The sequence below is a fragment of the Scyliorhinus canicula genome, chromosome 18 (assembly GCF_902713615.1).
Source record: "Scyliorhinus canicula chromosome 18, sScyCan1.1, whole genome shotgun sequence".
Lineage (NCBI taxonomy): Eukaryota > Metazoa > Chordata > Chondrichthyes > Carcharhiniformes > Scyliorhinidae > Scyliorhinus > Scyliorhinus canicula.
Genome location: NC_052163.1, coordinates 131,381,623 through 131,394,633, shown reverse-complemented (window position 1 = coordinate 131,394,633; position 13,011 = coordinate 131,381,623). Strand labels below are relative to the sequence as shown.

General features: G+C 42.3%; 1 protein-coding gene across 5 annotated transcripts in view; it reads right to left on the bottom strand.

The window, feature by feature from the left end:
• Window positions 1-13,011, bottom strand: part of LOC119953301 (secretory carrier-associated membrane protein 4-like) — a 49,953-nt gene that overhangs the window by 22,835 nt on the left and 14,107 nt on the right. For 4 of the 5 annotated variants that reach the window (XM_038777428.1, XM_038777429.1, XM_038777430.1 and 1 more), the window contains one exon: window positions 2,217-2,264. In XM_038777428.1, the coding sequence (XP_038633356.1) occupies window positions 2,217-2,223 (7 nt within the window). In that variant the 5' untranslated portion in view covers window positions 2,224-2,264. Of the gene's footprint in view, window positions 1-2,216; window positions 2,265-11,523; window positions 11,566-13,011 lie in introns of those variants that run through there. The other variant, XM_038777433.1, reaches the window with a different exon arrangement.

The following is a 13,011-nucleotide window of genomic DNA, read 5'->3' as shown; positions in this document are numbered from 1 at the left end:
TAGAGATCTAGTACAGACCAGATTCCTCCCATTACTACAATATCTTTATCCCACTCAAATGCCATGACCTAATTAAATTTAAAGACAATGTCTCTAATTATCTACTCCCAGAATTCATAACAAAAACCCATCAGCTTCTCCTTTTAAACACAAGCACGATTTGAAATAAGAATGATCTCACTTTTACAATATCTGAATTACACCTTTTTCAGCCACAGTCTGGCTTTCTTTTAAACCAAGATTTTTTAAATAAATTACAGCAGCAGATATATACACCCTAACCCAGGCTTTTTAAAACCATCACTGCACCAGACACATATAATACAATATATATATATATATATACACACACCAATTTCTCACACTCATCACAACAGCAATGTTGAAGGAATGGTTTTGGCTATTCACGTTGTTCTCTTAAACACCACACATTCTGGGAATTCAGAGCTTAGCAGGTTTGTGTGAATTTTAAAATGCCTGCTTTCAGGAAGCTCAAGGGTGTATCTCTATCAGCCAAAATATATATTTCCTGACTCAGGTTTAGCTCAGGGGAATGAGTCACCTTCAAATGAGTTAGATTAATAACAAGTATTACAGACAACTGTCATTGGCAACGAGGTTCAGTCTACTATTGGAAGGTGATCACTCTGCCAGAATTACCTGTTCCACCCGGTAAACACATTTCAGGTGGTTCTCAGGTCTTTGAACCACGACAATTATTTATTTGTGAAAGACCCCCTGGATACTCCTCGGAGTGTGGGTTGAAAAGCAAAGAGTGTGTATGATGAATTCCTCCCTCCATCCCCATCTGAACTTTGGAATTGATTTTGGTTCTACCAGGCAGTTTGCAAGCTAGGTGTACAGTGAGTGCTCATCAATACCAGATTTCACGTATTATTCTCGTGTCATAGACAGCTTCAAACTAAACAGCACGATCTCGGAGATCTGAGAGAAGTTTGAGGTGTCTTACTATTTTGGAACAGGGACTGCAAGTTAAAGTTCATAATCTGGCTCACAGCTTTGTTTGGACTAAATTGAAAACCTCACCATTTCGGTTTGCTGCAATCAAACACATTAATTTGGCAGTTTAGTCTGTTACGGAAGTGGCTTCACATAACTGATTTTAATCAGCGTTTGAAGTCCGATGAACAGGTATTGGAAATTTTCTGCATAAATATTCTTCACTTGGAGCATACAGATAATCACAAAAATTACAACATGAAAAAAGGTCAGTTCATGTTGGTGTTTATCTTCCATAAGAGCATACACTTAATCCCATGTACCCACACATAATCCCATGTACCCACCCTGTATCTATCTACACCCTTGTTCCTTCAACCACTTATCAAACATGTTCTTACATATTGGCAGGGTTCCCTGACAAAATTTAAGATACTCAATCCAGTGTCCTAATCTTCGGTGCAAAAAAAATTCTTCCACTGAATCTTCTAAATCTCTTTAATTTATTCTTTTATCCACACCATGAATTTTAGATGCTTCAACTACTGGAAACTCTTCTGATCTAACCTTTCCAGTCCTTCCATAATTTAAATTACTTCTATCCAATAAATGGAGTTCAAGTTCCATCTTGGTAGTTTGAAAATTGAATTCAATTAATAAAATGCTGGTGTCTCAAAATAGTGATCAGAAAGCTATCAGATCATCGCAAAAGCTCACTGGTTCAGTGATTCCTTGATCAAAAGAAACCTAACAATCTTACCTGTCCGGCTTAATGACGCGGTTTCAGTTTCACACCAATGTGACTCACTCTCAGCTGCTATCTGGTGTCGCAGAGTAAGACATTGAGTTGTACCGAGGACAATAAATGCAGTGAAAGGGAAGGAGGATAAGAACGAAAAAGCTTGTTCCTCGTTGAACTTTGCCTTTTAAAATTAGAACCAGATAATCGTATTTCTTCCAAGACTCTTGCATCTTCCAACCACTCAGTAAAGAGGACAGGCATATGACCGCCCAGGTTGCTCTTAGCAAAACGTTCAAGGTGAATGGAGAAGGATGTTATTGTTCCATCATTATGACAGATCATTATGCCCTCCAGTAGGTTAGTCCTCTCTATAACTCAACACAATGAGAAACCATCCATATGGGGTCCACCACAAAGTAACCCACGGTATATTTCTCCTTTATTGGTCTATGCTCCACATGTTTCAAGAGGATTTTCATGATTTATAATATCAGAGAATGTTAACAGAACCTACCAGTCATGTCTTCAGTTTGATGTAGTCTTGGGTATTGCTTTGTCAGTTCTGAAGAACAGAAAGCAACATTTAGAAAGTATGAATAAAACAAATTCATAATTTTATTTTTAAATAAGACATCATAGGAGCAGAATTAGGCTATTCGGCCCATCGAGCTTGCTTCACTATTCAATCATGGATATACTTCTCGAATACCTTGGGATTTTCCCTTACAAGGACATAGTAGAAAACTCTTTGAATTGACATTGTCCGAACGAAGACATTTTACAAAGGGGTTCAATGTTTTTATGATATATATATTAGAGATATATGTACAAGACCATAAGACATGGAAGCAGAATTAGGCCATTCGGCCCATCGAGTCTGCTCTGCCATTCAATCATGGTTGATATCTTTTTCATCCCCGTTTTCCTGCCTTCTCCCCCTAACCCCTGATCCCCTTATTAATCAAGAACCTATCTATCTGAAAGACACTCAGTGCTTTGGCCTTCACAGTCTTCTGCGGCAAAGAGTTGCACAGATTCACCACCCTCTGGCTGAAAAGATTTCTTCTCATCTCGGTTTTAAAGGGCCGTCGCTGCAGTTTCAGATTGTGTCCTCTGCTTTGAGCTTTTCCACCAAGTAGGAACATCCTCTCCACGTCCACTCTATCCAGGCCTCTCAGTATACTGTACGTTTCAATAAGAACCCCCTCTTCCTTCTAAACCCCAACGATTACAGACCCAGAATGTTCAACCGCTCCTATGACAAGCTCTTCATTCCACGGATCATTCTTGTTTTTTAAAAATTCATTTATGGGATGTGAGCGTCGCTGGCTAGATCAGCATTTATTGCCCATCCTTATAAGTCAGGTGGTGAGTGACTTGGAGGGGAACCTCCAGGTGGTAGGGTTCCCTGGTATATGCTGCTCTTGTCCTTCTAGATGGTAGTGGTCGTGGGTTTGAACGTTGCTACCTCAGGAACCTTGGTGAGTCCTCGCAGTGCAGCTTCTAGATGGTACACATGGCTGCCAATGTTCTCCGGTGCTGGAGGGTTTAAATGTTCTGAGGAACTCCTGCAGTGATGTTCTGGGACTGAGATGATTGACCTCCAACCACCACAACCATCTTCCTTTGTGCCAGGTATGACTCCAACCAGCGGAGAGTTTTCCCTTGATATCATACTCGGTCAAACGCTACCTTGATGTCAAGGGCAGTCACTCTCACCTCAGGCATTCAGCTCTTTTGTCCATGTTTGAACCAAGTCTGTAATGAAGTCAGCAGCTGAGTGACCCTGGCGGAACCCAAACTGAGCGTCCGTGAGCAGGTTATTGCTGAGTAAGTGCTGATTGATAGCACTGTTGATGACTCCTTCCATCACTTTGTTAATGATGGAGAGTAGACCGATAGGGCGGTAATTGGCTGGGTTGGATTTCTCTTATTCCTTGTGTACAGGACACACCTGGAACATTTTCCACATTGCTGGGTAGATGCCAGCATGGTAGGTGCACTGGAACAGCTTGGCTAGGGGTGCAGCAGGTTCTGGAGCACAAGACTTCAGTACTAATGCCGGATTATCAGGACCCATGGCCTTTACAGTATCCAGGGCTCACAGCCGTTTCTTGATATCATGTGGAGTGAATTGTATTGGCTGAAGACTGACATCTGTGATGCTGGGGACCTCTGGAGAGACAGAGAAGGATCATCCACTCGGCATTTCTGGCTGAAGATTGTTGCAAATGCCTCAGCCTTGTCTTTTGCACATGGAGGAAAAGATTGCAATACAGATTTTGGATCGGTGCGGTAGTCACAGGGTAGTTGTCATGGGTGACTTTAACTTTCCAAATATTGATTGGAACCACTATAATTCGAATAGTTTGGATGGGGCTGTTTGTATCCAGTGTGTGCAGGAGGGTTTCCTCACACAATATGTGGATAGACCAACAAGAGGCGGGGCCACATTGGATTTGGTACTGGGTAATGAACGAGCACAAGTGTTAGATTTGGTTGTGGGAGAACACTTTGGAGATAGTGACCACAATTCGGTAACTTTCACTATAGCAATGGAGAGGGGTAGGAACATACAGCAGGGCAAGGTTTATAACTGGGGCAAGGGTAATTACGATGCGATTAGGCAAGAATTTGGGAGCATAAAATGGAAACAGGAACTGTCAGGGATAGGCACAATTGAGATGTGAAGCTTGTTACATAAGAACATAAGAACTAGGAGCAGGAGTAGGTCATATGGCCCCTCGAGCCTGCTCCGCCATTCAATGAGATCATGGCTGATCTTTTGTGGACTCAGCTCCACTTTCTGGCCTGAACACCATAACCCTTGATCCCTTTATTCTTCAAAAAACTATCTATCTTTACCTTAAAAACATTAATGAAGGAGCCTCAACTGCTTCACTGGGCAAGGAATTTTATAGATTCACAACCCTTTGGGTGAAGAAGTTCCTCCTAAACTCAGTCCTAAATTTACTTCCCCTTATTTTGAGGCTATGCCCCCTAGTTCTGCTTTCAGTGGAAGCAACCATCCCACATCTATCCTATCTATTCCCTTCATAATTTTAAATGTTTCTATAAGATCCCCCCCCATCCTTCTAAATTCCAACGAGTACAGTCCCAGTCTACTCAACCTCTCCTCGTAATCCAACCCCTTCAGCTCTGGGATTAACCTAGTGAATCTCCTCTGCACACCCTCCAGCGCCAGTACGTCCTTTCTCAGGTAAGGAGACCAAAACTGAACACAGTACTCCAGGTGCGGCCTCACTAACACCTTATACAATTCCAGCATAACCTCCCTAGTCTTAAACTCCATCCCTCTAGCAATGAAGGACAAAATTCCATTTGCTTTTTTAATCACCTGTTGCACCTCTAAACCAACTTTTTGCGACTCATGCATGAGCACACCAGGTCTCTCTGCACAGCAGCATGTTTGATATTTTATAATTTAAATAATAATCCCTTTTGCTGTTATTCCTACCAAAATGGATAACCTCACATTTGTCAACATTGTATTCCATCTGCTAGACCCTAGCCCATTCACTTAACCTATCCAAATCCCTCTGCAGACTTCCAGTATTCTCTGCACTTTTTGCTTTACCACTCATCTTAGTGTCGTCTGCAAACTTGGACACATTGCCCTTGGTCCCAACTCCAAATCATCTATGTAAATTGTGAACAATTTCCAACCAGATTGCCAACCAGAGAAATACCCATTAATCCCCACTCTTTGCTTTCTATTAATTAACAAATCCTCTATCCATGCTACTACTTTACCCTCAATGCCATGCATCTTTATCTTATGCAGCAACCTTTTGTGTGGCACCTTGTCAAAGGCTTTCTGGAAATCCAGATATACCACATCCATTGGCTCCCCGTTATCTACCGCACTGGTAATGTCCTCAAAAAATTCCACTAAATTAGTTAGGCACGACCTGCCCTTTATGAACCCATGCTGCGTCTGCCCAATGAGACAATTTCCATCCAGATGCCTCGCAATTTCTTCTTAGATGATAGATTCCAGCATCTTCCCTACTACCGAAGTGAAGCTAACTGGCCTATAATTACTTGCTTTCTGCCTACCTCCTTTTTTAAACAGTGGTGTCACATTTGCTAATTTCCAATCCGCCGGGACCACCCCAGAGTCTAGTGAATTTTGGTAAAATATCACTACTGCAATTTCCCTAGCCATCTCTTTTAGCACTCTGGGATGCATTCCATCAGGGCCAGGAGACCTGTCTACCTTTAGCCCCATTAGCTTGCCCATCACTACCTCCTTAGTGATAACAATCATCTCAAGGTCCTCCCCTGTCATAGCCTCATTTCTATCAGTCACTGACATGTTATTTGTGTCTTCCACTGTGAAGACCGACCCAAAAAACCTGTTCAGTTCCTCAGCCATTTCCTCATCTCCCATTATTAAATCTCCCTTCTCATCCTCTAAAGGACCAATATTACCTTAGCCACTCTTTTTTGTTTTATATATTTGTAGAAACTTTTACTATCTGTTTTTATATTCTGAGCAAGTTTACTCTCATAATCTATCTTACTCTTCTTTATAGCTTTTTTAGTAGCTTTCTGTTGCCCTCTAAAGATTTCCCAGTCCTCTAGTCTCCCACTAATCTTTGCCACTTTGTATGCTTTTTCCTTCAATTTGATACTCTCCCTTATTTCCTTCGATATCCACGGTCGATTTTCCCTCTTTCTCCCGTCCTTCCTTTTTGTTGGTATAAACCTTTGCTGAGCACTGTGAAAAATCACTTGGAAGATTCTCCACTGTTCCTCAACTGTTTCACCATAAAGTCTTTGCTCCCAGTCTACCTTAACTAGCTCTTCTCTCATCCCATTGTAATCTCCCTTGTTTAAGCACAAAACACTAGTGTTTGATTTTACCTTCTCACCCTCCATCTGTATTTTAAATTCCACCATATTGTGATCGCTCTTTCCGAGAGGATCCCTAACTATGAGATCATTAATCAATCCTGTCATTACACAGGACCAGATCTAGGACCGCTTGTTCCCTTGTAGGTTCCATTACATACTGTTCTAGGAAACTATCACGGATACATTCTATAAAATCCTCAAGGCTGCCTTGACCGACCTGGTTAAACCAATCGACATGTAGATGAAAATCCCTCATGATAACTGGTGTACCATTTCTACATGCATCAGTTATTTCTTTGTTTATTGCCTGCCCCACCATAATGTTACTATTTGGTGGCCTATAGACTACTCCTATCAATGACTTTTTCGCCTTACTATTCCTGATTTGCACCCAAATGGATTCAACCTTATCCTCCATAGCACCGATGTCATCCCTTACTATTGCCCGGATGTCATCCTTAAATAACAGAGCTACACCACCTCCCTTACCATCCACTCTGTCCTTCCAAATAGTTTGATACCCTCGGATATTTAACTCCCAGTCGTGGCCATCCTTTAACCATGTTTCAGTAATGGCCACTAAATCATAGTCATTCACGATGATTTGCGCCATCAACTCATTTACCTTATTCCGAATACTACGAGCATTCAGGTAAAGTACTTATGTTGGCTTTTATACCTCTGTTTTGAATCTTAACACCTCGATCAGTAACCTCTCCTAAGTTATATTTCCTCTTAACATTTCGCCAAATTTTCCTTGTCGTTGAACCCATATCTTCATGTAACAACCTGTCGCATCGCTTACCATTTATGTTTTTACTTCCCGTTGTATTCCTTATCGTATTACTGGGCCTATTCACTGAGCTTCCATCAGTCACTGTACCTTATACTGTTGCCCTTTTTGATTTTTGACTATGGCTCCTCTGCCTTACACTTTCCCCTACTGCCTTGTTTCTGTCCCTGTTTTACTACCTTCCGACTTCCTCCATTGGTTCCCATTCCCCCGCCACATTAGTTTAAACCCTCCCCAAGAGCTCCAGCAAACACCTCCTCCCCCCCCCCCCCCCCCCCCCCCCCCCCAAGGACATCGGTTCCAGCCTTGCCCAGGTGCAGATCGTCCGGTTTGTACTGGTCCCACCTCTCCCAGAACCGGTTCCAATGCCCAGGAATTTGAATCCCTCCCTCTTGCACCATCTCTCGAGCCACACATTCAGCCTATCTATCCTGACATTCCTGCTCTGACTCTGACTCCACTCTGACTAGCTCGTGGCACTGGTAGCAATCCTGAGATTACTACCTTTGAGGTCCTACTTTTTAGTTTAACTCCTAACTCCCTGAATTCAGCTTGTCGGACCTCGTCCCGTTTTTTAACTATATCGTTGGTGCCTATGTGCATCACGACAGCTGGCTGTTCACCCTGCCCCCCCCCCCCCCCCCCCCCCAGAATGTCCTGCAGCCACTCGGAGACATCCTTGACCCAATCCTTGTTCAAGGAGCAAATACTGTGTGTGCTTGATATCTATGTCCTTGTCAGGCAGGGAGGAAATGGTCGAGTGAGGGAACCATGGTTTACAAAAGAGGTTGAATGTCTTGTCAAGAGGAAGAGGGCTTATGTAAGGATGAGAAAACAAGGTTCAGTTAGGGCACTGAAGGGATACAAGATGGCTAGGAAGGAGCTCAAGATTTGGCCCCACAAACCAAAGATGTGCAGGTTAGGTGGATTGACCACACTAAATTGCCCCTTAATTGGAAAAAATTAATTGGGTACTCTAAAAAAATTTTTTAAAGTTCTACAGTCCTACCACATCCCGCCGTAAATGGTGGTGGACAATTAAATAACTCACTGGAAGAGGATGCTCCAGAAATATCCCCATCCATGATGGAGGGGCCCAGAACATATGTAGAATATAGAACATAGAACTGCATAGTACAGGCCCTTCGGCCCACGATGTTGTGCCGAACTAGTCTGAAACTAAGATCAAATCAACCTACTCCCAATCATTCTAGTGCACTCCATGCGCCTATCCAATAACCGCTTGAAAGTTCCGAAAGTGTCCGACTCCACTACCATAGCTGGGAGTGTGTTCATGCCCCAACCACTCTCGGAGTAAAGAACCTACCTCTGACTATCCCTCCTATATCTTCCACCATAAACCTTATAGTTATGCCCCTTGTAACAGCTACATCCACCCGAGGAAAAAGTCGCTGAATGTCCACTCTATCTATCCCTCTCATCTTATACACTTCAATTAAGTCACCTCTCATCCTCCTTAGCTCCAATGAGAAAAGCCCTAGCTCCCTCATCCTTTCCTCACAAGACCTACCCTCCAATCCAGGCAGCATCCTGGTAAACCTCCTTTGCACCTTTCCAATGCTTCCTATAATAATTTGAACTATGGGAGAGTCTACAACGACAACTAGGTGGAAGAATTTCAAAATAAGGGGACTTCTATTTAAATTAAAGGCAGAGATTAGGAGGAATTTCTTCACAGAGGGTCATTAATGTTTGGAATTCTTTTCCGCAAGGAAGTCAGGGCTTTTGGGCAGGCTACAAAAAGTGAAGCAAAGGCCATAATCAGATAAGCCACGATCTTACGGATTGATGAGCAGGTTTGGTGGGCCAAATGGCCATTCTTGCTCCTCAGTCTTATGACCTGATTTACAGAATAAGTGCACCGCATAAGAAATCGGGTGATAGTTCCTTTCTGATTAAGACCATAGACCATAAGACATAGGAGCAGAATTAAGCCATTTGGCCCATCGTGCCTGCTCTGCCATTTAATCATGGCTGATATGTTTATCATCCCCATTCTCCTGCTTTCCTATAACCCCTGATCTCCTTCTTAATCAAGAACCTATCTATCTCTGTCCTAAAGACACTCAGTGACTTGGCCTCCACAGCCTTCTGCGGCAAAGGAGTCATTTGTGCACAGCAAGTGCCCACAAAATGTAATGTGACACAATCTGTTTTTGTGATATTTATCAAGAAATAAACATTGGCCAAGACACTGGGGATAAATTCCCTGCTCTTTGAAATAGCGCCGGGGGGGGGGGGGGGGGGGGGGGGGGGGGGGGGGGTGCAGACTGGGCCTCAAATTTACCATCTCATCTGAAAGACGGGTACCTGTCTGTGTGCAGAGGGTTTAACCTTCTCAAGGATGGATACCAGTGGTTAGCCACAGGTTCTGGTAGAATCCTGCAATGTCAATTGTGAGCTGTTCTTTGGCACAGTAACATTAGGTTCACTACAGAGGTCATTGCCTTTATCAGTACTTATGGTACCCTGCTGGAGTCACAACAGCATTTAAAATGAATGAAACTATACATATATACCGTATCATACAAATTAAAAAGCTTTTTGTCAGCAAACCACCAGCTAGGAAACTAATTTCCATTAAAATACCATGGAACAGATTTCACAATGCAATAACAATTTTCTCCAGTTATTGTAAAGGAGTAATCAATACAATTTTATGATCCAAGACAAATATTTTTAAAACATAATGGCTTCCAATTCACAGCACCCTATTGTGTTCAAATATCTTCATGGCTTTGTGTCCTTCCTCTCTTTGCAATCTCCTTTGATCCTCCATAAACCCTGCCATTTTCCACCTCGTTCTCCTCACAACATAGCCTTTGGCCACTTCACCTCAAAATCACAGATTTTGCGATCAGCAAAGAGAAGACATTCAACACTGATATTGAAGCAAACTGCCCACAAAGATCTAGCGTGGATTTCATCTTTGTCAACATTACATTCATTCTGGATCAGATGTTGATTTCTGGCTTCAGATAACGATGTCATCAAAGCAGGTTAAACAGCCTAGGTAAACAGTGAAGGCGGCTCACAGGCTGGATCATAAATCAGGAAGCAAAATGCATCCATTGACCTACCACCTTTAATAATTTTGCAAAAAGTGAAATAAAGATCAGGACCATACATATGAAATTAATGTCAACGCTGAACTATTGAACAAATATTTTACAAATCCAGAGTGTTTTAGAATAATTTTTCAATCAAAATGGAGAAATTTGATACTCAGGAAATATAAAATTAGATGTTATGGGGCAGTGAGGTTGTTCAACGGTAATTATGAATTATGCTGTCAAAATCCAGTTATACCTCGTTCTAATAGGTGTAACTTTTTCAATGGTTTTTAAAGCAAGACTAAGTGGAAGTTCAAATCAATTCAAGTGATTTCTAAAGAATTCAATTTCTGTGGATTTTAATGGCACCTCTGTGGAGGACGGGGTAATCACAAAGTGACTTCTGGATTTCCACATTTAATGTGCATTTGCAGACACCAAAACTGCTGTCAATTTTTACAGTTATGCACCAAATGCTGATCACAAAATCCAAATCTGCATCTTCTTCTGCTCAGTGTCGATTCTGGCCTGAGTTTGCCTCTGAAGTGCCCCGAGATGCAAGAGTCTTTCCTATTTATTTCCTTTGATCCCATTTACTTTATTTTATTATTTTTGGTCTGCGGGTCCATAATCGAAAGGTGCCTTTAAACAGAAGAATGCTTGCCAGGACAGTGTATTCCTAGGTTTTGTATTGTGGAGAGGAGAAACACACCCGTCAGCTCCAAGTGAATCTTAGGAACTAGTTCTGGAGTAAGTCAGTTTGATTGGCTGGTGGCAACCTGTGGGTTGGCCAATACAGTGTTCTGCCGGACAACAGTCAGTGATTGGCTCCTGCATGATGCTTTCTGAAAGACTTTGGCAGAAGTGTTTAGACCTTGGAAGGAGAAGGATATGTGGTGACAAGGGCAAGTCCACGACTCGAAATTGAAGTCACCACCATCGGATAGTAGAACAGCCAAAACTATCCTTGAGGATGAGGATAATTCTCAGAAAGTGTTTGGCAGGACTTTGTTAATTGAGACCCAGGAGGCAGACCCAGATTTATATGGATTAAAAGTCAGCTCTCACTGAACTTGAGGCAGAGGGGGTTCCAGTGTTCTGAGTTCGGAAGAGCAAGTGGAGACATCCTCATATCTGTGGACGAAAAATGAACAGTTGTTCATAAAACAGTGGTACCCCCCAAATGTTATAGGGAAATACTATGGGTAGCACATGAGATAACAATGACAGGACATGTGCGAATTCGGAAAACTCAGGCATCAGTCAACAGGCATCTTCTTGGCCACGACTAGATGTAGTGCAATTCTGTAGAACCCGTCATACCTGACAGATAATGGGTAAACCGTAACATGGGATTAAACTCAAACCTTTAGTACTCATACCAGTGGTTGAAGAACCATTTAATCGGGTATTGGTAGGCTGTGTAGGACTATTGCCTAAAACAAAGGCAGGACATCAGTACGTTCTTGTGGTCATGGATATGGCCACCTAATTTCCAGAAGCTATACCTTTGAGAACAATTGCAGCTAAGGTAGTCGTGGAAAAGTTGATGCAGTTTTCACACGCTATGGCCTACCCTGAAGAGGTACAATCTGATCAGGTCTAACTTGGTGTCTCAAATTTTCTAGGGCATAATTCGTAGTTTAGGTATCAAACAACTAAAGTCTACCACCTATCACCCACAAACTTGGAGAGATATCATCAGACTCTCACAGCCATGATTAGGGCCTCTTGCCATGAATATCCAAGAGATTGTGACAAGGGATTGGATTTTTTACTATTTGCTATCAGGGATTCTCCAGATGAATCTACTGGGTTTAGTTTATTTGAATTGGTCTGTGGCCATGAAGTACAAGGTCCATTAAAATTGATGAAAGAGAGGTTTCTAAAACAAAAAGACGAATCTTCAGCAGTGCATTATGTGTCCATGTTTCTGGAAAGACTCAAAGGAGTCAGGTAGCCCAAGAGCATTTAAAGGTTTCAGGAGAAAGAATGAAAATGCGGACAAACATGCCAGGTCCAGAACATTCCAAGCTGGAGATGAGGTACTGGTATGGTTGCTTTTGCAAACCTCTGAAAGCAAACTTCAGTGGCCTCTATAAGGTAGTTGGGAGGGTAAGTCCCGAAAGACGTGCTTGTTAGATGAATTGGACATTCTGCATTCTCCCTCAGTGTACCCAAACAGGCACGGAGAGTGGTGACTAGGGGGCTTTTCACAGTAATCTTGTTGCAGTGTTAATGTAAGCCTACTTATGACACTAATAAAGATTATTATTAAGGCAACTTACCTAATTGATATTCAAGACCTTAGGAAGATGGACTGATTATGCCACATAATTTTGTTGAAAAAATATCATTGCAGGGAAGAAAATAGGAAGGAACACGCCTGGAGTATAGTGGTCAATTCTGGTCGCCTACCAGAAGAATGTGGAGGCTTTAGCGAGGGTGCAGAAGAGATTTACCAGGATGTTGCTTGGTATGAGGGCATTAGCTATGAGGAGCGGTTGAATAAACTCGGTTTGTTCTCACTGGAACAACGGAGGTTGACGGGCGACCTGATA